Below are 26778 nucleotides of genomic sequence, written 5' to 3' on the forward strand. Positions count from 1 at the left end.
AATATATATATGTGTGTGTCCAAGAGAGAGAGATTGCTGATCAGAGACATTTGGTTTTTCAATGCTCTGTGAATTTCACTAAATATTTTTGTACTGTGTTTTTACAAAATCATCTGTTCATGATGAGGTAAACTCAAGCAAACATAAATATGACCTTTTAGTTCCAAGGCATGAGTGACAGTGATTCAGTTTTGCCATATTCTGAATATAGCTCGTAGATAATTATGTACTATATTTGTAAGGTATCCGGTCCATAAAGCTTTACATGCAGCACTTTAACCAACTTTAAAAGAATGAACAGCTGGATAGAATTGTAATGATATAATGAGGAAGAATAAAAGTTGAAACCTTATACTCACCTAGTAAATTTTATCCATTTTATATTTATGTTCTCTTCTATATTTATTATGATATCATATATCAAATTATTTTACTTTCTCAGAGGCTCAGTTTTGTCTCTGTGCAGTTGACACCGTCATCTATAGACATGGTAAATCTGGAGGAGCTGTAACGGACACAGAAATAAAAGATTGTTAATGATTTTCTTAAACAGTTGTAAAAAGCAAAGTAGTGCTACTGGGTGAACTGGTCAATTGGTGCCATATAATTCATACATTTGTTAAGGTCAGAAGGGACCATTAGGTAATCTATTCTGGCCTCCTGTATAATATAGACCACAGAATTTCATCCAGTTACCCCTGCACTGAGCCCAGTAATTTGTCTTTGGCTAAAAAATACCTTTCAGAATGACATCTAGTCTTCACTTCAAGACCACACCAGATGGAGAATCCATCACTTCCCTTGCTGGTTTGTTCCAATTGTAAATCACCCTCTCCATTAATAATAATAATAAATAATAATAAAAGTGCCTTATTTCTAATGTGAATTTGGCTGGCTTCAATTTCCAGCTATTGGTTCTTGTTATGCCTGTGTCATTGGCAGACTCGATGCCAGCTTTTGCCCAGGCCTCAGGCCTCACTGAATACTGAAAAATGCATAGCTGGAAACCAATCTGGCTCACCGGTGCGTTAGTATTGTTAAAACAGGATGTTAGAGTTATAAGATGTCTTTAGTGTTTAGACTTTATGGAATGCTCATAGGATGCTGCAAAGTGTTAATCCTACTTATAATATCTGTATCCCATGTTATAAGGCAATGATTAAATGTTTGCTCTGTGACTATACAAATGTTTGCTTAAGACTGTACCTAAGAACGTAAGAACAGCCATATGGGTCAGAGTAATGGTCCATCTACCCAGTATCCTCTCTTCTGACAGTGACCAATACCAGATGCTTCAGAGGGAATGAACAGAACAGGTAATCATCAAGTGCTCCACCTCCCCCCCCCCCGTCACCCATTCCCAGCTTCTGGGAAACAGAGGCTAGGGACACCATCCCACCCATCCTGGCTAATAGCCATTGATGGACCTATCCTCCATGAACTTATCTAGTTCTTTTTTGAACCCTGTTATAGTCTTGGCCTTCACAACATCCACTGGCAAACAGTTCCACAGGTTGACTAAGCATTGTGTAAAGAAATACTTCCTTTTGTTTGTAAATCCTGCATAGCCAAGGGAGAAGCATGACCAAGTATGAAATGCTAGTTTACCACAAAAGGTGTTCTCAGCCCCAACAAAAGAAGGTCTACAGACATCAGACAAGACATTGTGAACAAAAGGCTTTGTTGATTGCTTCACCCATACCCATGAAGAGGGTATGTGCATAAGCCCTCAACCCACCACAGCATGAATGCTGGGGAAGGGAATAAAAATGCCTGCTAGGGAGAAATAGATAGTCACTTCCTGCTTGAACGCTGTGGGGCAAAGATTTCTAAGCATAAGCAAAGGATCCTCAGCTGTTTAGCTTGGGTTAGCCCTAAAGGACACAGAGTTTGTATATTATAGAAGTTTCTATTATCTTTTGAAATTCATTTGTGTATATGTTTATCCACTTTAATCTTATAAATAACTCTCATTTCTTTTTCTTAGTCAATAAACCTTTAGATAGTTTTTTTTACAGGACTGGCTACAAGTGTTGTGAGAGATCTAAGGTGCAATTGACCTGGGGTAAAAGTGGCTGGTCCCTTGGGACTGGGAGTAATTTGAATATTGTGATTTTTTTCGTTCAAGGGACTATCTATCAACAGAGAGAGGCATGCCTGGGAGACAAGATAGATTGGAGTGTCCAACAAGGCTGTCTGTGGCTCCCTATTAAGGTTGTTATATTGCCTGAGGATTTCAGACTTGTTACTTGGTTGGCAAACATAAGTATAGAACACACAACACGTTTGGGGTTCATGTCCTGTTTCCTGACAGCTTGCTCACGGTCGTGGATGCTCCAGACATCATGACAAAGCCTTTCTCTTTTGGATGGAAGAGTCCTTTAGTACTCCTTATTTTCTCCCCAAGAAGGCATTTATATACCTCTTAATCCAGTCACTTCTCAATCTTCTTCTCAGTTTAAATGTTGATCTCACGTTTACGGGCATAGATGATGTTTCCTTAGAAAATGGGCAAATATTTGAGTTTGTGACCTAAATAGGCTCTAATGTTTAATTAACTCATTGAAAAGTTGACACCCAGTGCTTTGTTCTTCCATTATAAATACAACTAATACCCACAGACTTCAATAGGATTTACCTGACTGGAAAACCAGGGCCCAGGAGTATTGTACAAACAGAAAGAAAACCTATTCCACACAGATGACCATACTTTTATCTTGAAATAAAAGTGAATTGTAGGTGTCAAACAATATTTATTAGTTACAGAGTAAATTGGCCTGAAAATCATTTTTTCCCAAGTTACTAATTCAACTTAGATTATATAAGGAGCTGTCCTATCACCCACTACAATTATATTAACATGAGCCATAAACAGCTTGTCACATTCTCTACTTAGTGTTTCACGGCATCGTTTAGGGCGGAGATAATGCTTATAAAATTTGCAAATGACAGCAAACTGGGAGGGGTGTCAAGCCCACTCTGGAGGACAGAACTAGAATTCAAAACAACCTTGACAAATTGGAATAATTGGTCTGAAAACAATAAAATGAAATTCAGTAAAGACAAGTGCAAAATACTTCACTTAGGAAGGAAAAATCAAATGCATATCTACAAAATGAGGAATAACTGGCTAGGCAGCAGTTCTGCTGAAAAGGATCTGGAGTTTATAGTGGATCATGGATTGAATATCAGTCAACAATGTGATGCAGTTATGAAAAAGGCTAATATTCTGGGATGTATTAACAGAAGTGTCATATGTAAGACACAAGAGGTAATTGTCCTGTTCTACTAGGTACTAGTGAGCCTCACCTGGAGTATTGTTTCCAAGTCTGGGCACCACACTTTAGGGAAGATGTGGACAAATTGTAGAAGGTCCAGAGGAGAGCAACAAAATCTGTAAAAGGTTTAGAAAACCTGGCCTATGAGGACACATTAAAAAAACTGGAGGTCCTCAAAAAAGAAGACTGAGGGGGCACTGATAGCCTTGAACATGTTAAAGGCTGTTATAAAGAGGACGGGGATCAATTTCCATGTCTGCTGAAGGTAGGACAAGAACTAATGGGTTTAACCTGCAGCAAGGTAAGTCTACCCAGGAAGGCAATCTACATTTCTGCCACACCCCACTGCACAGAACATCTTCTGTTTCCTCCCCCTCCAACCACCTCCAGCTACAAGTTATACAGAGTGGATGACTCTCCTGGAAGGTCTCCTATGCTATCTGATCCAACATTTGGGGACCAGCAGAGAACTGTAGGATGGGTTCACTCTTCTTCCCTAGGCGGATCCTCACATCTATGTCTCCTGGAAGCTGTTCTCCTCTTAGCTGGCTTCCTCTCAGCCCTTGCAGCTGAGAGCTTAATATTTTAAAACAATGGCATTTTCTTCTCCAAGTGGGATTTTTTCCTCCCATCCACAGGCACTTTACAGACCAAAAAAAGGTCTTTGTAGTGAAGTTCAGTTTTGAAACAAGGCCCACGTGCCCTCCACTGGACATTGTTTTCACTATAAAAACTGACATTTAATCACTTCACATTCTTTGCTCTTGCAGTTGCTTGCTTTTTACAAACTACTGTGAAAAAAACCATGAAATTCTGCTGTGGAAGTGCGGCACCAAGACAAACAAAATTGCAGAAAATGTTGCCAAAAATGTCCTACAAGTTTTCCCCAACTCATAACCCATTGGATGCATGTCCTGTCTCATTAAAGAGAAGCATTCTTTCTTACTTGTCAGAAGTACTTAACTCTAAACTCCACTTTTCAGGAAAAGAAACTAATACTCCGTTTTCTTTTTTAAACACAGGCACTATCTTAGATATGATGGAGACCCCTTTACGAAAACATCTCCAGGTAGCAAAGAGCAACCAGAGATTTCTAGTATTTCAGAGCAAGCCGGTGACCAAGGGAAGCCAAATACAGTGAATGTCCTTGAATACCCGTAGTGAGTTTGAGTTGGTCTCCTCTTCTTCCCAGTAGGAGGGGCATATCACCATATAGTTTTCCTTTCCAATAAATCTACCCACAGGAATCTTGTCTGCCTGCAGCTGAGTTTTAAATGAATGAAGTCAGAGAACTGTTCAATTGTTCCTAATTACAAACTGAAATTCAGTAACTTCAGATTTCCAGTTCTTTAAAACTAGGGAAATTAAATGACATTTTACATGAAAGTGTGTTTAGAACTTGTAATCTTTCAATACAATAAATCTGAGTGCAAAGCTCCTCAAGGTGAGGGATACTGCTTGCCATAGTATATTGTCCCTAAATCAAGAAACACCACGCTTTGAGTGTGGCTTGGCATCCAGATTCTTGCTCATAAAAAGTTTTATGCAACTTTTTTATTTTTTTGCTTAGAATTTTTTTTTAATGATCAATGAATGAGAACAAAATATAAGAAAGAGGGGAAAAATAAAATCAAACAGACGGAGTAGCCTCTACCAGAAAGATGGCAGCATGGAGTTGCAGCAAATAATTTAGTTAAAGCACACTTGCCTGGTTTGCTTAGTTGAGCAGAACAAACAATCAGATAAGCCGACTGGAGCATATTCACAGTCTTTCACTGAAATAAAATAATAGAGCCAGATCCATGGAGTGTGCTGCACACTGACACCAGAAGTGTAACAAAAAGAAAATGTGATTTATTATAGCATTTATCTGACAGCGAATGGTATATCAAGGAGCAGCAGTGGAAGAATGCTTTTGTATCATCTGGGGCGTCATGCTCTTTTCTGGCCCATCACTGAAACAGAAATTTTAAAAGTGCCATTGACTCAGAGTTTCCAGTGGCACAGAATGAACTGTAAAGCAGTCAGCACGATACACTGGTCACTATAGCTACACATCCCGGAGGGGGATCAGAGCAACTTTTCACACTCAATTGGCCAAACTTGCAGACAGAAAAATGAGCAGGGGAGCTTACTCCCTGGTAATAGGCCTCCGTGGATGGTACACACCTCCACAGGAATTGCCGATTGCTAGAGTATCATCATTTGTTCTCCTGTTTGATGCAGCACAATTGGGGTTAGAAACTGTGCAGAGAAAACCAAATTCATGAGCAAAGAAGGGTACATTGTGTCCCGCTCGTCCATCTCCAATTTATGTTCGAAACTGGGCATCAAATTACAAGGACCGTCAGATTAATCCTCATGCTTCAGGACACAAACTGATCAACAATTAGAGTTAAGGATCTTTACCTCCTGGTGCAGATATTGCACAATTTGCCCCATTTATGACACAATGAGGCACCTCTCTATGAAAATGAAGTTCTAACTCTGAAAAGTGACCTCTAGCTGAATGGCATCATGGGTTTCCGTGATTACTGCCTTTCAGACACTTCAGACCCAGTTTGTTTGGCAGATGGTTTTTCTAACTGCTACTACTGTAAACTCCACTGGGGATTTGAGAGGAAAGCTGGGCTCCTTGTCCTTCTGACTCAGGCATCAGCACCAGCAACATAGAATCTACCAATGGAACTTAGAGCATGAGACAGAAAAGGGTCTAGCTCACCCACCCCACCACAAAGTTCTGGTGCCTCTGGAGGGCTAACAGAAGCAAGAGTTAACATGTATTCTTGTCACTACACTTGTTTCTGGCTTCAGAAGATCCCATAGCAGGCATTCTACTGCATGAAGTAGAGCTCAGGGGTGAGGCACACCATTCCACATCAGCTCCCTTCCTACCAGGATACAGGGTGTAAAATGCAGTCAGACGTTCTACTACCATGACTCCTCCGATCCTCTCTCATCTACATAAACACATGGCAGACATAATTAGAGCCACAGAGACTACTGTATCCTCAGGGCTATGTAGAAGTTGCAGAACAGCTCAGCAGCTACTTCATAGTCCGGTGCGGGGGCATCACTCCACTGGCCACCCCAGCAACTCATGCTGGGCACAGAGCTGAAAGTTTGCCTCTAATTGCATTCTTTTGCCTTGCTCTGCAGCATTAGATATTGGCCATTGTGACTGGACACTGGCCTAGATGGAACACTAATCCAGCATGCCACATCCTAGAAACGTAATTATTGGACACCGATCAGGGCAAGAGTGCTTTCCACATTAACAGCAATCTCTACACGGAGCTCTTATAGACCTAATAGAAGGGCACTATCCCCCTTTAGGCCCATGGTTCCCAAACTTTTTAGTAACGTGGATCCCTTATAGATATTTTAAAACTTGGTGGCTCCCCACAACCAAATACTATATTCTTTACTCACTCAGGACGCTAGATCCAAGAATTCAGGACACTAGATTCAAGAGGGATACTGGAATTTGAACAGGTTTGTGGTTTTATTCAACTACATGTAGTATGTTTAAGTATATAATCTGAACCAAGCCAATCTAGTCCAAGTTTTTAAAACTCTGATTTGGCAATACGGATTGTGGGCAAGTTCAGACCCAGTCTAAGATTTCAGTGAGCAGGATGGACCTCTGACATAAAAGTCCTTCTGCTCTTGCTTTGACAAATCTCACTCCACACACAAGCTGAGCCGTGTTGGCTACATCTATAGACTCATCAATATGCAGTACAAAATATTGACTGTTCTTAACTTGTTCTATGAACTAGTCCTGACCATTGTCTGCAAGGTCATTAGTGCATCAATGGTGGGCATTATATGGCATAGGAATGGTTTTCAGTTCCCTGGCTGCTTGTTTCCCAGTCACAATTCTATGTGTTTGTTGCTGCTAGAAGTACAAGGGTCTTGCCAATGGTGTGTGCTTGTTTATATTTTCAATTCAAATGGTCACAAGGGGCTTCTAAATCTTTTTGAGGAAAAGTTGCTTCTTTAGACAGGACATTTGGCTGTTTAATTCTTTTTTGTTTCCAAAGGGAACAATTGCAGCTTTGTTTTACAGATTCCAGGTGTCCGGTATCTACATAGATCCGCACTTTTCCAGGCCTCATACTTTCATTTACTAACACTTGGAAACAAACACCACGTTGTAGTGGTGGACTTTCTGCAGTAATATCAAGAGACAACAAATCCAAATGTAATTTAACTATCCTCATTTAGACTACTTTTCTTCCTTGTCTGCTTAGCTTTATCAAAATCATCATCTTCTTCAGGCGAACATTCGCTACATGCCAGCTCAGCATTTAGTAAAAAACATTCCATTATAAAGATAAGACAGACCTATCTCACAGCCTCTTTTCCCTATCGGCTAGTGCTCTTGCTGCCCCCAGCAAGAAATCTCTCTGCCCAAGGCCCCACCAGCACATCAGACACAAACCCAGAGATAAAATGCAAGTGATCTGTAAACCTTGTTTAGTATTCTCTTAATTAGAAAAAAAAAACACCCAAATGGGCATAATCCATTAACATTTTTTTCCAAACACTTGTGGCTCCCCCAGGAGCCTTTCATGACTCCCCAAACATGGGCAAAGCCACCCTTATTAGAACAGACATAAAACGACCATGTTCTAGACAGAAGTCTGAGGGAAATCTGGATTCTCTTTTTGTCCCTCCTCTTTCTCTCCCCTTCATCTCCTGTCTTCATCTAGTGACAATCACCATATGACATAAGCACTGCTTATCCATCCCTGCTCTTCCTCCTTTCTACTCGCCTGGACCCTGCTGAGAACATGGGGCATACCCTCCTCTCCCACCACAACGCTGATTATTGTTGCTCCCCATTTGACCTGAAAAACTTGATCCGAACAGGGAGCAGAGGGTTCCTCAGAGGAACATTCCCATGTGTGAAGCAGAGCAAGTGTTATAGGAGTACGCTATCAAAAAAGAAATGCCTGCATATATGTAAACACTTAATAGATAAGGTACCAGTAGATGGCACTGAAGAATATGAGGCACAGTTCCCGCGGTTTGTAGGACCTATATAATTGCTGTTGTGCTCTGCAAATGACTTCTTGTGTGCAGTCCTTTACATGGAGCTCACAGCAGCAAGCAGTGTGTCAAGCAGCCCTGGTTTGGGTGTGTGGCCAAAATCTTCCAAATTCTTTTTTAACACCATTTAAAAAACAATCCCACCCTCTATCTCCATTGTGACTGCTGAGGTGTTTGTCCTAACCTTATCTCCTCCTTTGAGTCCTGCAACCTCCTCCAATCAGGCCTCCCTCCTAGCCATAGAACTCACAGTGCCAAACGCCACGGACAAAATTATCTTCTTTGCCCATGTATCAGGTCACATTACTCCCCTCTCTTCGAACTGCCCAAGGGCTTCCTCTTGCCCATCCTGTCATGCTCAAGTTCATCCCCCTCAAAGTCCTGCACACAAGTCAGCACCAGCCCACATCTGAGAGCTCATCTTCCATCATGGTCACACACACTCCCTTGCCTCCACCAACAATACCAGCTTTCACATCCCCTGACTTTGTGCCTTCTGCTGCACTGCCTCTTATGCATGGAATGACCTCCCAATTCTAGTCTGCCAGGCCTCCCACTCTATAAGCTGCTCATTGTTCACCAACTGCTTCCTTGAGGCTCAGAAGGAAAAATAATAAATTAAAGGCCAGATCCTGATCTCCTTACTCACACCAAGTAGTACCTTATTCTGTGAATAGTCCCATTGTCTTTAACATCAGTCAGAAAATGGGGGCTCTATCTCTCACCTGGATCCTATTGTCCCTCCAGAATGTGATTGGAATGAGATTCTAGACTACTTTTTTCCAATGGCCTTGCAATTGCATCTGAAAATTTGGGAGTAAAATCAATGTGTGTGTGCAAACTCCACATTTGCATATGTAAAGCAACGGTGCATGTAAACGAGCATTCTCACACATACAAAGAAAGAGACACCAGAAAATACCATGGGTGTATTTTTGGAAAATCATTTGAAATTACATTTCAATATTTGTTTCTTGTATCTCTGGTTTGAGAAGTAAACCTCACCACACGTGCTTCAAGATTATTTACTGAGCCTTATGAATACTTTCTAAACTATGACTTTCCAATGACGTAAAGCAATGGTTCTCAAACCTGGGCCACAGCTTGTTCAGGGAAAGCCCCTGGCGGGCTGGACTGGTTTGTTTACCTGCTGCGTCCGCAGGTTCGGCCGATCGCGGCTCCCACTGGCCATGGTTCGCCGCTACAGGCGAATGGGGGCTGCAGGAAAGGCGGACAGCACATCCCTTGGGCTGCACCACTTCCTGCAGCCCCCATTGGCCTGAAGCGGCGAACAGTGGCCAGTGGGAGCTGTGATTGGCCAAACCTATGGACACGGCAGATAAATAAACTGACCTGGCCCGCCAGGGGCTTTCTCTGAACAAGCTGCAGCCCAAGTTTGAGAACCACTGATATAAAGTACACACAGTCACATTTTCTAAGGGGCATAACCCAGACCCTCACATTTGAATTAAAGTTATTACCATATGTTTTTCTTTGCTTTCTTTTCGGCATCTGTCAAGGCAGTTTCCCCACTCTGGCACTTCGAGTGCAGAAGGCGGGGCCCGCAAGGATTCTAAAACTTAATAGTGGTCACTCCAAGCTTGCATTAAACTCCCAAAGTTACAGCTTTTCTCTGACCTTGGATGGGTCGATGCTGCTGCCATCCAAGTGCAAAAAACCCTTTTAGAACCCAGGAAGGTGCACTTGGGAATTCCTTCCTGTGCAGTACCCTCAAACCCTTTCACCCCCCACCTTCTGGGGAAAAGCTGAGAAAGAAAACAAAGGAAATCAGCTGTTGCCACCAGCTAATTAAACATAATAGGCACAAACCTCTTAGGAAACAAAATCCAATCCTGTTCTTAGAAAAGATAAATTTCATTAAAAAGAAAAGAAAGAAAATACATTTGAAAACTCAGGCTATTGCTAAATTAAAAAAAACCACTGACAGGAATTAGGCATCAAGAATAACCTTCTTGAGGTCCATCTTAAAGGTTACAAGCAAAACAAAAGCATTTGGGATTAGCACAGAGGAGTCCACAAGCCATAAAGAAATAAAAATAAATAAACCTAATGCGTCTTCCTAGACATTTCCTGTTCTACTTACATATCTGGGGGTTTCAAGTGAGTAATTTCTAGGTATGATTCAGATGATTTTTCATACCTAGCCCCAAGCTTCTTACAGTGTATTTCCAGCCCTGTCTCTGCTTCTCCCCAAGAACAAGAAGACAAAGGGGAAGCTTTTCCCCAATTTTAAAAACGTCTAGCCTTCCCATTGGCTCTTTTGGTGAGGCGTCCACTCCCTTCCTTTTACCTATGCAGGGAGACTTTTTAACCCTTTACAGGTAAAGCAAGTAGAGAACAACTACTTAGAGGGGTTTTATGGCTAACTGGCTGGTTGGGTCCATAAGAGGAAGCTACCTCCCGCCCCCCCTAATTTATCACAGCATCTATGATTTTGTGCTTGTAAAAAGTCAGGTGTGAGGTCAATGGGAGTTAGGCATCTAACTCACTTAGGCACTTTTGTAATTCCCACTAGGTACCTTGCATCTTAAGGAACCTAAGTATCCTTGAAAATCTGGATCTCACTGTCTCCGAGTATTTAAAGCTCCTAATTATCAAATTTGTTCCAACAAATACAGTTTGCATGCACATACAGAAATCTTGTCTGATTCTTTTTCTCACACAGATCTAGTTCCATTAGAGTTTGGTCTCTTTTAGGCAATTCGCTAAAGTGACCTTCTGAGCAAACAGTGGATTCTGTGCTGTTCGTACCACAGTTAATAGGTTGGGTAGTATAATCTGCTGTTCCTATCCACTGAAGGAAATGAACTGGGCCAGTTAGAGTCAAACACTGGATCTGGAATTTTAAAAGGGCTGGATATCTTTATGAGCAGTAACAAAATCTGCCATTAAGAGTATTCAGATTCCATGCTGATCTGTGTTAGTTAATCTCTGCTGAGGTCAGGAAGGATTTCCTTCCTCTGTGTAGAGTCCTCCACAATCGGCCAGGTGAATTATGGGCTCTGGTCACTGTGGAAGGCAGGACTCTGGACGTAATGAACCAAGGGTCTAATACAGCATGGCAAATACTGTCTTCTTATAGAAGTGGGTTAATGACCCCTTTGAGAAGGAAGGAAGCCAGTGGAGATTGAAGCAGGCTCTGAAGAGCCCAGCAAAGATTATCAGATAAAATTATTGTCTCAAGGCCTATGCTTATACACGCCCCACCTTGTTGACTTGCTGATACCCCACTGTTACTCACAGCTGCAGAGAGGTCAGTTCCAGGCGCATGTCTCCAGGTAAGCTCCTGCATCCTCACCATTCGTTGGCACAGGCAACCCTGAAAAACAAAGAGCACTTTGCACAGGCTGTACATTGGCATTCATGTGGCCACTAACCATTTATGCTGCAAAAGGTTATTTCTGCAACTTCTGTTTATGTTTGCCACACAGTGACTGTTGAAGGTATGTTTGTTTAAAGAAAACATTTCAGTCAGTTATCAAGACTTTAATATCCTAAAGTACTGCTCCAAAGGTCTGCAGCTACAGAGATGTCAGGAGAGAGAGGGTTTGAAACAAAGTGTGCTGATGATTGGGTGATGTGTGGAAAGGGGAGGGAGTTGAAAGGAATGTTCCAGGGCTAAAGCTGTTTCTCAGAGCTGCAGTTTTGTGGCAGTGTTGCTAGATACAGTGGTGGGACCTCATCCAACTGGGGATTTAAAAAACAGTTTCAAAACAAGCAGCACTGACAGGATGGCTCTTAACAATCTGTAATTGGCAACCGTTATGAATGGTCAGAGAAAATGAACACTTCCCATTGGCTGATGCAATTTTGACCTTGGCTCTACGTAATATAAATGGCTACCAGAGTTTTGATCCCACGCCTACCATGAAGACCTAAAGATTTATTGTGACTGGCCTTCCCTCCTCCCCCAAATCTTTTTGGACTGCTGCTGTTGGCAATCCTCACTGAAGGCCATATGGATGGCAATTAACAAGTATTCAGCAGCTTAGGACCAGTGATTATATTACTGGGGAATTTTATTATGAGATGTTTGATCCTCTGTGTGCTATGTTTTCCAGTGACATGTCTGAGTGCCAGTGAAGGGACTTTATAAACACATTGCTCATGCTCTTTTGCATTGATCTTGTAATCAAGAAGAAATTGGGCTTAATGGGGTTATATCGGTGGCAAATTTGCCTATGTTCAATGACTAAAAATAACTGCTCCATAGAATCTCACATGGTCTGATGAGCATAGCAAGAGAGAGGCAGGAGCTGTCATAGAAATTTGTTTCCTTTTATAATACACAGAAGCAAATTCAGACCTGCCGATGGCTGAGAGAATGCCATTGTCAGCAATGGAGTTGCACCCACATACACAGGGTTTGAATTTGGCTCATGGATTTTTCAGATTTGTTTTTAAAAGGCATCTCTAACTTGGTCCAGCATCATGCCCTGGCAACTTCAGGACCATATCAGAACGGGAAAAGTGGTGACCGTCTGATGACTAGAACTGCGTGGGAATCAGAATTTCCATTTAACAGGAAATGCCACAGTTTCCAAATTTGTTTCATTCTGAATCTGAACTAAACCAAAGAATTTAAAAATTTCCTGTGAAACAAAAGAAAATTTAAAAAGTATAATATAAAATAATACATTCCAAAACAAAGTAATTTCAAAATGAAAAACATTCTGCATACATTGAAATGGACCATTTTGACAATATCAAAACATGTTGGTTGTTGGTTTTTTTCATTTCTATTATTAAATGAAATTTCATTGAAATTAACATAGTCCCGCCTGAAATTTTGATTGTAATTATACAGTATTTTCCAGTGGAAATTGTTCTGTTGGAAAATTTTTAACCAGCTCTAATTATGACTGAGTGCTTGTCATTATTCTGCCTGGATGGGTGCACTTCTTCAGGATCAAACACAATGAATTTACAGCACATTTTATAGGCTTTGACTGAGTTGTTGACGTGACACATGCCTTAAATTAGCCACTAGGACCTTGTCAAGAACATAAGTATATCTGGAAATGATCCATTGTTCTGAGTATCTTGGGGGATCTCTTCTCATACTAGTGATCTGGATTGATCAGTAGACAGAGTGGGGAAAAATTCCAGACTATGAATATATACTGCAGTTGGCAATACTTCTAGCACACATAGTCAAGAGTGTTTATTTCTCTTCCCTGGGAAAGGACGTCAGTGTTATTATTATTAGGTCCTCGCAGGCTAAGTGGTCTAGTGCAGCAGTTCTCAAACTGTGCATAGAAAGTTCTATGCATCCGAAGAAGTGAGCTGTAGCTCACGAAAGCTCATACTGAAATAAATTTGTTAGTCTCTAAGGTGCCACAAGTACTCCAGCTCTCAAACTGTGGGTCGAGACCCCAAAGTAGGTCACAACTCCATTTTAATGAGTTGCTAGGCCTGGCTTAGACTTGCTGGGGCCCAAGGCCAAAGTCTGAGCCCCATCACCCCAGGCCAAGGCCAAAGCCTGAGCCCCACTGCCCCAGGCAGCGGGGTTCAAGTTACAGGCCCCCGACCTGCGGCTGAAACCCTTGGGCTTCGACTTTGGGTCCCCTGCCCAGGCCAGTGGGGCTTGGGCTTTGACCCCCCGCACCTCCCCCAGGGTGGCAGAGCTTGGGTAGGCTCAGGCTTTGGTCCCCCACTCCTGGGGCAACGTCATCATTTTTGTTGTCAGATGGGGGATTATGGTGCAATGAAGTTTGAGAACCCATGATCTAGTGCGTGGTCCATGCTAATTTGGTGCTATGTTCATGACCAACACTTGTTTATTTGTACAAATAAAGCAGTGACCATAGCCTTCTGATGACAGGTACGACTCTGAGCTAATGATGAAGCGGAACAGAGAGGGTGTGGGATATGCCAGTGTTAATGAAGATGTATTCAATGGAGACATTGGATCAGATCTACTGGGTGAATTCTTAGATTTCATTAGTTAAAGACATAGAGCAGTTTGTCTGATTAAAGAGAGAAAAAGCAGTGGGGAACTAACATAAATTACTACAGCTCAATTAGGTGCAGACAATTTAGTGAGTGTTTATTACCAGTAGAAAGGAAGATTTTCCAATTAGATTAAAAGGTTTTGAAAACAACAGTTACAGTGCACAGTGATTTAGACCCACTGCTAGAATAATACATTGTGAGAAGTAGCATTGATTAAAAGCAAACTGATAAGTTATTTGCACTGCCTCATTGTTTATCAATGGAGCCCCTGCTGCCTAGGTGCAATTTACCTCACAAGATCAATGTGTGGACTTGGCTAATTTTCTCCTTGGCCTGAAGATTTATATGAATGTAAAGGGCAGCTAAATCACTGCTGAAAATACCAACATGATTTATTTGGGATAATCATCACGGAAGTGAAGCTGCATAAATCATCAGGAATGTATCTTTGCCATGCTGGGCCTTTCAGGCTAGCATTCCTTCTGCAAAGCTGGGTTTAAAAAAAAAAAAGATTTTAATCAGAAAAGAACTTGATTTCAGTGACATCCCATAAGCTCATTGTGCAAACTGAAAAAGGCATTAAAACAAAAGTGGAAATATATAGAGTGCTCAGAAAGTGGTCAATCAGTATTTCTGACAACCGATTGAAGGTACTCAGTGTATAGTTCGGTATAAGCCCATGATTCATGAATCCCTATGTCCTACGGTGCAGAGTGTGACTTCCAGCTGTGCTGAGCGAGCTGGAATTCAGGTCTGCTTTGCCAAAGCTTTTTTGGATATGGGCTATGAGAGGCAGGAGGTCATTCTCCACGACTGTGAATGACTGATTATTTCCCATGTTGAACTGGGGGGCGGGGGGAGAGGGAGAAAGAAAAGAAAATGAATGATATCTAAATTCCTCATTGTCCTGCTGTGCCCTTCAGAACACATGCAGGCTTACAGCTGCTTCTAATCCCTGTCTCCCAGAATTGTTTAGAAGACTAGGAGAACTAACTGGGACCAAACAAAAAAAAAAAAAAAACCTGACCTAAAATGTTCATTTTAAACCAGATACATAGAGTTCTAAGTTTAATTTTTTTTCCTTTGTTTTGTTTGTGTGTGAGAAAAGGACTCAAATGAATCCAAATGTCATAGCATTGATATCTCTTCCTCTCTGTATTCTCCTCCCTATTGCATTAGCATATGCAAGATTTTGCCTTTGTTAACACATTTGCCCTAGCACTGGATTCAATTCAATAGCTATTGAAGATGATGGCAAAAGGCCCATTGTCTGCCAGGGGAACAGAACTGGGCCCTCTCCTTTTGGTTTTAATGATCAGTCCTCTCTCACTCTCTCTTACACACACACACACACACACACACACACACACCAAGAACACTAAGTGCAATTGTCTTCCATAGAATCATAAAAACTAGAGCTGGAAAGGAACTATTATTATTATTTATATATATTATGTCAGCATGTGATGGACGCTCTCCAAGCACACAGGGATACACAGATCCTGCCCGCAAGAGCTCGCTGGGAGACTTCTACAGAAAGGAAAGGGAGCAGATTCGTGTAAACACGTGAGCACATTTGTTCCTGTACAAATACCCATTTGCTTGCACGAGATACTATTTTCACGCATACGTCTTGGAGGGACATGCTGTAGCTCACTATTGCAGTGATCACAAATGGGTCTCAGCATTTTAAAAATGGGGCTCATTAGAAGCAACATTGTGTCACCTACTTACACCAATAATAGTCCTATTGACTTCAGCGTAAGCACTCACCAGCATACTTAAGATGTACACGACATCTGGTCTTCCCCTTGGCCCGTGCAGGATTATTCTAGTCTATATTATAATTCTGAGTGCTTTGTCCTGTACAGTTAAGCAATGGGGCGTTCCCTTGGGCATCTTTTATGCATTTTATGAGCTGTCACTGCCCTAATCGTAAATACATTTCACCAAAGCAACCAGCAATAATTTCACATCAGAATAAGGCACATTTGAATCCCATCCAGCCACCCCATTTGGTATTTTCACCTGATTTGAATAGCTCCTGGTGAATAAACGACATGACATTCCTTCTCACAGCAAATGTCCTGGTGGTTTGCTAAACTGGGCTTTAGGTTTGTTTTCCTTTTAATTGAAAGAGCCTGTCATTTAAGGTAACAATTAACATTTGTTGTGAGCAACTTGATTGTAAATTACTCCTACTATTACACTAAATACATTTAATTATGATGTATCAGTGCATAGCAACCTTTTGTAACGTCCTACTCTAACATTCATTTTTGCTTAATTAAACTCATTATAGCAGCACTTTGCTACATAACCAGAGCAAAAATCAAATTGGTATAACTGACAATCCCATACTTGTGTTCAAAATAAAGGACATCGTCGAAAATAAGCAATATTGATCTTGCTATTATGTTGTTATTTTAATGGTGCTCCCTGTATAAAGGCCTGGAGAAAGCTAGAGTTATAAAGAGATTTACTTACTCAGAGCTGGAATTCTTTGAGAGTGTTGCCTCTAGTACATTTACATGAGAGACATGTCATGGCCCCTCAGAGTTCTGGAAACTTCTGAAAAATGGTGCCCATGGAGGCATCTAGAGAATCCAGGGAGAATTATCTATGCCTGTATGTAAAATCAGTTGTACTCAAAGCAACAAACTATGGTTGCTTAGTAAATGTATTTAGTGCTGTAAAATCAGGATGTAATGACACCATTTGGCTTCAGGAGCTTTCCAACAGCCCTTGTAATATTTTTGGTGTTCTGTGCTCTGTTTCTGTGACAAATTATGGATAATGGGGCTGATTCTGAGAAGGGCCGAGCAGCTGCAGCTCCCACTGGAAGCCCTCAGAATTCACAGACAGCTTGGTACACAAGACATAAGAATGCTATTGCCTTCTATCTGCAAGTGTTAAGAGCAGTAGGAGCATAATATAGACACTTCCATCTGAAACATAGTAAAATGCACACATACACACGCAGGCCTGGTCTACACTACGCGTTTATACTGATTTTAGCAGCGTTAAATCGATTTAACTCTGCACCCATCCACACAACGAGGCCCTTTATATCGATATAAAGGGCTCTTTAAACCGGTTTCTGTACTCCTTCCCAACGAAAGGAGTAGCGCTGAAATCGATATTACCATATCAGATTAGGGTTAGTGTGGCCGCAAATTGACGGTATTGGCCTCCGGGCGGTATCCCACAGTGCACCACTGTGACCGCTCTGGAAAGCAATCTGAACTCAGATGCACTGGCCAGGTAGACAGGAGAAGCCCCGTGAACTTTTGAATTGCATTTCCTGTTTGCCCAGCGTGGAGCTCTGATCAGCATGGGTGGCGATGCAGTCCCAAATCCAAAAAGAGCTCCAGCACGGATTGTACGGGAGATACTGGATCTGATCGCTGTATGGGGAGACAAATCTGTTCTATCAGAGCTCCGTTACAGAAGACGAAATGCCAAAACATTTGAAAAAAATCTCTAGGCTATGATACAGAGTCCAAAGCACAGTGCTGTGTGACAAGCATAACGGAAAGCCGAAGAATCAAATGGACGCTCATGGAGGAAGGGAGGGCGGACTGAGGACTCCAGCTATCCCACAGTCCCCGCAGTCTCTGAAAAGCATTTGCATTCTTGGCTGAACTCCCAATGCCTGTAGGGTCAAACACATTGTCCGGGGTGGTTCAGGGTATATCTTGTCAATTTGCACACACTCCCGGTGAAAGAAAAGGGAAAAAAATCGTTTCTTGACTCTTTTCAGTGTCACCATATGTCTACTGCATGCTGCTGGTAGACACGGTGCTGGGGCAATGAACAGCAGCATCCTCTCCCCTCCCTTCCCTGGTGGCAGACGGTACAGTGTAGTAGGACTGGTGGCCGTCTTCGTCATCAGCCCATGAGTGCTCCTGGCTGGCCTCAGGTGAGGTCAGCCAGGGGCGCCTGGGTAAAAATAGGAATGACTCCCGGTTATTCCTGGCAGTTGGTAGAGAACGGCTGGTAACTGTCCTCATCATAGCAACTGGGGGCTGAACTCCATCAGCCCTCCCCACCCCTCTTTCATGTCTAAAGAAAAGATTCCATACTGCCTGGACTATCAGAGCAGCTGGAGGCTGCCTCCCCTTCAATTTATCTCACTAAAAAGTCAGTGTTTCTTATTCCTGAATTCTTTATTACTTCATCACACAAATGGGAGGACCCTGCAATGGTAGCCCAGAAGGGTTGGGGGAGGAGGGAAGCAACGGGTGGGGTTGTTGCAGGGACACCCCCTAGAATGGCATGCAGCTCATCATTTCTGTGGGATCTGACATGGAGTGGCTGTGCTCTCTGGTTCTCTGATACACTGGTTCTCTAGTACACTTACCCCATATTCTAGGCAGGACTGACTCTATTTTTAGATACAACATAAAGGAGGGAATGACCCGGGGGGTCATTCCCATTTTTGTCTTTGTGCCCCCGGCTGACCTCAGCGAAGGCCAGCCAGGAGCACCCATGATAGCAGCAGATGGTACAGAACGACTGATAACCGTCATCTCATCACCAATTCACAATGGCACGGCAGACAGTACAGAACGACTGATAACCATCTCTGCTATCTTGCAAAGGCAAATGAATGCTGCTGTGTAGCGCTGCAGTACCGCCTCTGTCAGCGGCATCCAGTACACATACGGTGACAGTGACAAAAGGCAAAACGGGCTCCATGGTTGCCATGCTATGGCGTCTGCCAGTGCAATCCAGGGAAAAAGGGCGCAAAATGATTGTCTGCCGTTGCTTTCACGGAGGAAGGAATGAGTGACGACATTTACCCAGAATCACCCACAACACTGTTTTTGCACCATCATGCATTGCGATCTCAACCCAGAATTCCAATGGGCAGGGGAGACTGCGGGAACTATGGGATAGCTATCCACAGTGCAACACTCCAGAAATCGACGCTAGTCTCAGTACATGGACACACACCACCGAATTATTGTGCTCTGTGTGGCCGAGTGCACTCGACTTTATACAATCTGTTTTACAAAACCGGTTTATGTAAAATTGGAATAATCCTGTAGTGCAGACGTACCCATATACACATAAACACACACAGACACTGTGCTGTGATAAAAAAAGAAAACGATACTAGACCTGGCCAATCTACTGACTTGTGAATCTAAGAGGTAATTTGGGGATTAATAATAGTCATTTTTCAATTAGTGTAAGTATCCATTATGTAGAGTTGGAGTTATCCAATCAGGTTACTGGCAGGAGGCGTGCTAAAGCAGAGATGATATGGATAAATGTGAGATGAATACATGTCAATTACAGCCTAAATTGAGACTAAATGTACACTTACCAATTCAACAGAGATGGGCATGAACTGTAAAACCTAGATCTGAACTCCCCTGAACTTCAGGGGTGCTAGGATCCAGTGTATGAATTCTAGGGGCAGAAACAAAACACATTCTAAAGCAACCCCTCCTTTCTCTCATATGGACTCTGCTAAGAGGTGCTGAAAATCATGCAGTGTCCAATCACGTTAGCATTTTGCATTGCTAAGATTGTTTACTGACTGACTTTCAAGTTATAGTATTTCCTTGGTCATCTTAACCACTCCATGTCAAGAATCAAGGCCACATACTAGATTTCCAGACCAAAGATAAATAAACTTTCTCCTCTTCATTAGTGCTTCCCACACATACATACAGCACCTAGAGCTGCTGCCTTTATCGCCACAGTTTACACTGTGATATTTTATTGGAGAAAAAACTCACAAGAAACAAAGGAGGTTGAGACGTGAGTGGGGGGATTTGAATTTTTAATCTCCACTGAATCTAGATTCTTCTGAAATGAAATCAAAGGGAGCCCAGGCTCAAATAATCTAATCTTCAAACATAGTTTCACGTGGAATGAAGACTGACAAAATATTATTTTATTTTTTATTTACTAACATGGTGGTTTGATGACATTAGCATAAGACATAAATGAGGGCATTTTCAAAGTGATGTGTGAAATGTACAGGCTCAAATCCTGTTATTTATAACAGGATTTCTGTATGTAACTCCTGTGCAGTCACTGAAAATTCCCCCTTCCCTCCCTTCTCCAGTTAATCATGAGGTCAGAGTTAAACTGCAGCCTGTCAGTATTTAAATGAATACATTTTACATATCCTAGTGGCTCCCTTGCTCAGCAACAGCCTATGCTATCTGGAGGCCAAAGATAAATGCTCAGGGATTACTTTTAAAACAATCACTCAGCTCTTTTGTCAGAAACTCAGAACAAAAATTAAAGAGCTGTAATCCTCTCTTCTGTGGACTGGCCAAATATTAACAATGGCAGGTTCAGAAAGAGCCCTTGAAAGTCAATATCAAAGCTCAACCAAATTTACAGTCGCTGTGTTACAAGGTCAGGCTGGCTGTTCCATAAGATGTCCTGATTTTTTATTTGTATTTTCACTACCTTGGCCTTTTCGTATTGCTTCAGGCTTGAGCCTGTTACAAGAACTGGCAGAATGGACACCATTTATTTTCATTATTTTTTCCCCAGAAAAACCAGCTTCAACTCTTAACTGCTGCCAAATGTAGATTTGATTGACTGTTGCTTTGCACATTCTCTAATCCTTTATCCCAGCATAGAGTGGATGTAGAATGCTAACACATCAGAATAGCAGCATATCACATCCACTTTGCACTGGGGCAAAGGTCTACACAAGGTGCATCTTGCATATAGAATCAGAGATGGAAAAAGAACAGTCACTATGTAATTTAGTCCATACAGCCACCTGAATAAGGTGGCCCATACCATACTGTGGCCTAGATTTAAGAATCAGGCATTGTGCAGCAGGTGGCTAGCTAGAGAGCAGCACTTCCCTTTTTAAGAAAGCAGCCTGACGTCAAAGAAGGCAGAAACCCTCTGACTCAGTTTTGTTTGCAAAGGACAGTGAAGCTTTTCTGTAGCCCTGGGTGAAGACTAAAATTGGTGCCAAGTAAGGGCAGGAAGTTAAAAAACCCTGCCTAGCGAAATGGAGATGGATTTGGCCATCAAAACCTCATGCATGTGCAAAAAAGGTGTTGGATGCTGTTCAGATGATAAGCATGGCCACGGGAAGGCTATCTGAACAAAGGACTGAGTCAAATATCCACACCCCTGAGCAGCACAGTTCAGCCAACCTCATCCCCAGTGTAGACAGTGCTTGGTTGATGGCTACCAGTACTGACAGGAGAACCCTGCACATCAGTGTAGGAAGTGTCTACACTCAAGCGCTGCGGTGGTGGAGCTGTGCCGCTGCAGCATTTGAAGTGTGGACAAGCCCATAGTGACTGATGGATTTTATGTCTTGTTTACGGCTGCTCTGGCCTATTTGATGCTGTATGTCACTTCTTAGAGCCCTAGTCACAGAGAACAGCACAGGCATTTGAGGTGAAGACTAGAAATTAAGGGTTAAGAATGTTTTTCATCTTACATTTTAGACCTTTAAAAAGTTAGATCCCAATTCAAACATTAATTATTATTAATAATTATTATTATTTTGGCTGAAGAATGAAAGAAAACAAAATTCTGAACTAAAACTAGCTGAAATTTGGGAAGCAAAAACAGAAATTCTGCAGCAGTTCTAACTTAAAGGGGTAGACACAGAGTTATAATCAGAACCATTTTACTCCACGTATTTGCTTGCAGCAAACATTGAAATGCAGCCTCAGGGGGGTCAGAAGATGGTATTCAGCCAGCGCACAGAATACTGCACACCAGTGTGGAGAACCTTTGGATCTTTAATGACCAGCCAGGATGTATCTGCTTAGAAATGTCATTCAAAGGACCCACACCCATTGATGCAGCTGATAGTTCTTTTTAGTAGTAGCACCACAGGGTCCAATTTTCACAAGACGGAGCCTCAATTGTTCTTGAAAATATATCCGTATGGACAATGTTAGGTTTGTGTGTGTGCCCACTGCATACACATAAGTATAAAATGTGGTTTCCCCGATCCAACAGTGCAGGTGAGAGGGAAGGCACAGGGAGACTCCACGGTCCTGCACTGCACCTGTATAGGAGACAGCCAGACTTACCATCCAAGGAAATGCTAGGCTGTTAAGCTTCCCAGTGCACTTTTTGGTGCTTCTTGCCCCAAAGAGGTCATGGTTGCAGTAGTGGTGAAGGACCAGTCCATCCTGCTTGCCTAGTGGAGTTAGGAAACTGGAGCTGTGGGCAACTGCTTCAAGGATATGAAGAAAAGTAATTATTTAATTGCCTACACACCATCAGTAGAGATAAGGAGATGTTAGTATCATTACACAAGGCATTGGTGAGACCTCATCTGGAATACTGTGTGCAGTTCTGGTCTCCCATGTTTAAGAAGGATGAATTCAAACTGGAACAGGTACAGAGAAGGGCTACTAGGATGATCCGAGGAATGGAAAACCTGTCTTATGAAAGAACACTCAAAGACCTTGTCTTGTTTAGCCTACCTAAAAGAAGGCTGAGGGGAGATATGATTGCTCTCTATAAATATATCAGAGGAATAAATAGCAGGGAGTGAGAGGAATTATTTAAGCTCAGTACCAATGTGGACACAAGAACAAATGGATATAAACTGGCTATCCGGAAGTTTAGGCTTGAAATTAGATGAAGGTTTCTAACCATTAGAGGAGTGAATTTCTGGAACAGCCTTCCAAGGGGACTAGTGGGGGAAAAAGACATATCTGGCTTCAAGACTAAGCTTGATAAGTTTATGGAGGGGATGGTATGATGGGATAGCCTAATTTCGGAAATTAATTCGTCTTTGACTACTAGCGGTAAATATGCCCAATGGCTTGTGATGGGATGTTAGATGGGGTGGGATCTGACTTACTATGGAGAATTCTTTCCTGGGTGTATGGCTGGTGACTCTTGCCCACATGCTCAGGGTTTAGCTGATTGCCATATTTGGGGTCGGGAAGGAATTTTCCTCCAGGGCAGATTGGCAGAAGCCCTGGGGCGGTTTGCCTTCCCCTGCAGCATGGGGCACAGGCCACTTGCAGGAAGGTTCACTGCACCTTGAAGTCTTTAAACCATGATTTGAAGACTTCAATGGCTCAGACATAGGTTAGGGGGTTGTTACAGGAGTGAGTGGGTGAGATTCTGTGGCCTGCATTGTGCAGGAGGTCAGACTAGATGATCATAATGGTCCCTTCTGACCTTAAAGTCTATGAGTCTATGATTGAAATGTTAAAATCAATGGTGTGGTAAAGTACCTGTCTCTCCTCTGCTAGCTCAGTCCTTCTCAGCCTTGGAGACACAGGCTTGGGCAAAGCAAAAGCCCTTCACAGTCGCGCACAGGGTCTGGCTGATCCCTTCTCAGTCAGGCCCTTGTTCTGTTGTCCTCTCCTTCTGGGGAGAGTGCAATCTGCCTTGCAAGAAAAGTTTTAGAGTTCAGCTGCCCCTACTCGCTGGCAGCTACTCTACTTCTCTCCTCCCCCCTGCTTCCCTGCCAGGGAGGGTTTAAAAAGGTCTCCTGCCATTGGGGCCAGCTGAAACTAATTAGCTCCCTGGTAACCCCTGTTCCAGCTGAACCTTATTCCTCCACGGTTAAGCCTTCTGGGGCTAATTACTACACCTCTCTTTGTAGCTAAGCGTCCTGAGTTTGCCACATATCCCCCCCCCCCGCTCAACACTACGGGGTTGGGCTACTTGGGTCAGAAAGCAGTGCACCCTCGACAGGCCATCCGCATTGCCATGTTGGGCTCCCGACCTGTGTCGCACCGTGAAGTGGAAGGGTTGAAGCGATAAGAACCATCTCATTACTCTCGCATTTTTGTCCTTGTTTTGGTGCATCCACTGCAACGGGGCATGGTCCATGACCAGGGTAAACCTCCATCCCAGTAGATAGTAGCGGAGGCTTTCAACGGTCCATTTTACCGCCAAGCATTCCTTTTCCACTATGGCGTACTTCCATTCCCTAGGCAGGAGCTTTCTACTGAAGAAGAGGACGGGGTGTTCGTCATCTCTGACCATTTGTGAAAGCACCGCCCCCAGCCCTACTTCAGAGGCATCTGTTTGCAGGATAAACTCCTCCCTCCAGTCTGGGGCTATCAGTATGGGGCCTGTGCAGAGGGCCGTTCGCAGATCTGCAAAAGCGGCTTCGGCCTCTGCAGACCATTTTACTATATCTGGGCCCCGAGCCCTGGTCAGGTCCGTTAATGGGCATGCCCTGGTGGCGAAGTAGGGAATGAAACATCTATAGTACCCCACGAGTCCCAGGAATGCTTGGACCTGTTTTTTCCGGAGTGGTCGGGGCCACTTCTGTATGGTGTCTAGCTTGTTGAGTTGGGGTCTCACCACGCCCCTCCCCACAATATATCCAAGGTATTTGGCCTCAGCTAACCCGATCGAACATTTGGAGGGATTTGCAGTCAGTTCGGCCTTTCTCAGGGTATCCAGGACTGCCTCTACCTTTCTTAGGTGCGTCTCCCAGTCAGGGCTATATATGATGACATCATCAAGATAGGCAGAAGGGTACTCCCCATGGGATCGTAACAGTTTGTCCATCAGCCGCTGGAAGGTAGCGGGGGCCCCATGCAATCCAAAGGGAAGAACAGTGTACTGATATAGTCCTTCTGGGGTTGCAAAGGCCGTCTTCTCCTTGTCGGCTTTAGCCAGGGGGATCTGCCAATAACCCTTAGTAAGATCAAGGGTAGACATGAAACGGGCTTTTCCCAGTTTGTCAATCAGCTCATCTATCCTGGGTAAAGGGTAGGCGTCAAATCGGGACACCTCGTTTAGCTTGCGGAAGTCATTGCAGAACCTCATACTGCCGTCTGGCTTAGGCACTAAAACCATGGGACTGGACCATTGACTATGAGACTCTTCAATGACTCCTAAGGCCAGCATCTTCCTGACCTCTTTCGTAATCTCTTCTCTCTTGGCCTCCGGGATCCGGTATGGCTTGACGTGCACCTTCACTCCAGGTTCTGTGAAGATGTGATGGTGAACCTCAGTAGTCCTGCCTAGCTTTTCCGAGAACACATCTTGGTTGCGTTTGATCAGGCTGACCACTTCAGATTGTTGTTCCGGGGTCAGCTCCGGGCATATTCCTACCAGGTTGGGCTGATCGCCTTTAGGGTATGGTGCCCCCAGCGCAGCTACCAGAGCTTCTCTATCCCGCCAAGGTTTCAGCAGATTTATATGGTAGATCTGCTCCTGCTTCCGGCGACCTGGCTGCCGGACCTTATAGTCAACTTCTCCTATGGCTTCGATTACCTCATAGGGCCCCTGCCATCTGGCCAGGAGCTTGCTCTCCACCGTGGGTATGAGCACCATCACCCAGTCCCCCACCTGGAACTTCCGGGACCGTGCTTGACGATTATAGTACGTCCGTTGCGTCCCTTAGGCCTTCTCCATGTGTTCGCGCACAAGGGGGGTGACTCGGGCTATTCGGTCTTTCACTTGCAGCACATGTTCTACAATGTTTCTCTCCGGGTTCGGCTGTTCTTCCCAGTCTTCTTTAGCCAGGTCCAGTATGCCCCTGGGGTGTCGACCATATAACAGCTCGAAGGGGGAGAATCCATTGGAAGCCTGAGGAACTTCCCATACGGCAAACAGTACATAAGGTAGCTGGGCATCCCAGTCTTTTCCGTCACAGCTAATCACCTTCCGTAACAGGCTCTTCAACGTCCTATTAAAACGTCCAACGAGGCCATCGGTCTGGGGATGGTAGACCGATGTTCTGAGGGTCCGTATGTGGAGCATGGTACACAAGTCCGTCATCAGTTTAGAAACAAAAGGGGTCCCTTGGTCCGTCAGGATCTCCTTAGGTATCCCTACTCTGGAGAATATCTGGACTAACTCTTTGGCTATGGTCTTGGACATGGCATTCCATAGGGGGATGGCCTCGGGGTATCGGGTGGCATAATCTAGTACTACCAGGATGTATTGATGGCCCCGGGCCGACTTCTCCAATGGCCCCACTATGTCCATAGCTATTCGTTCGAATGGAACCTCAATAATTGGCAGAGGTACCAGAGGGGCCCTTAAATATGGTCGGGGCCCATGTATTTGGCACTCCGGACAGGAGGAACAATATTGCCGGACGGCCGCATAAATACCAGGCCAAAAAAACCTCTGCAGAATCCAATCGAGGGTCTTATCCATCCCTAGGTGGGCCCCAAATAGATGACTGTGGGTCAGATCCATTACCGCTTTTTGATGCTTCCGGGGGACCAAGAGTTGTTCGATGACTTGCTCTTGGACTCGGACTACTCTATACAGAAGATCTTTTTTAATCATATAATACGGCCCTGGGCCCTTAGTTCTCCCCTCCACTGGGACCCCATTTACCTCGACTACTTCCTTAAAAACGTTGTGGTATATGGGATCATAGGCCTGATCCTGACCAGAAGTCCCGCGTGCGGTCCCTATTGGCCCTATTTCAGGGGGTCTACCTCCATCTCCCCCTCAGGGACAGCGCCTGGGGAACCCGGTCCAACAATTGGGTTGTAGTTGGCCGACCCCG

General features: G+C 43.5%; 1 protein-coding gene across 2 annotated transcripts in view; it reads right to left on the reverse strand.

Annotated features, from left to right (window-relative positions):
* Nucleotides 1-445: 445 nt before the first annotated feature.
* The window catches only part of STPG2 (sperm tail PG-rich repeat containing 2), a 446863-nt gene continuing 420530 nt past the window's right edge, over nucleotides 446-26778 (reverse strand). The window contains exons 13-14 of one of the 2 annotated variants that reach the window (XM_050944043.1): nucleotides 11599-11676; nucleotides 446-505 (exon numbers count right to left, since the gene is read on the reverse strand). In XM_050944043.1, the coding sequence (XP_050800000.1) occupies nucleotides 476-505; nucleotides 11599-11676 (108 nt within the window). In that variant the 3' untranslated portion in view covers nucleotides 446-475. Of the gene's footprint in view, nucleotides 506-5001; nucleotides 5054-11598; nucleotides 11677-26778 lie in introns of those variants that run through there. The other variant, XM_050944044.1, reaches the window with a different exon arrangement.

This window comes from Gopherus flavomarginatus, chromosome 3 (assembly GCF_025201925.1).
Source record: "Gopherus flavomarginatus isolate rGopFla2 chromosome 3, rGopFla2.mat.asm, whole genome shotgun sequence".
Classification (NCBI taxonomy): domain Eukaryota; kingdom Metazoa; phylum Chordata; order Testudines; family Testudinidae; genus Gopherus; species Gopherus flavomarginatus.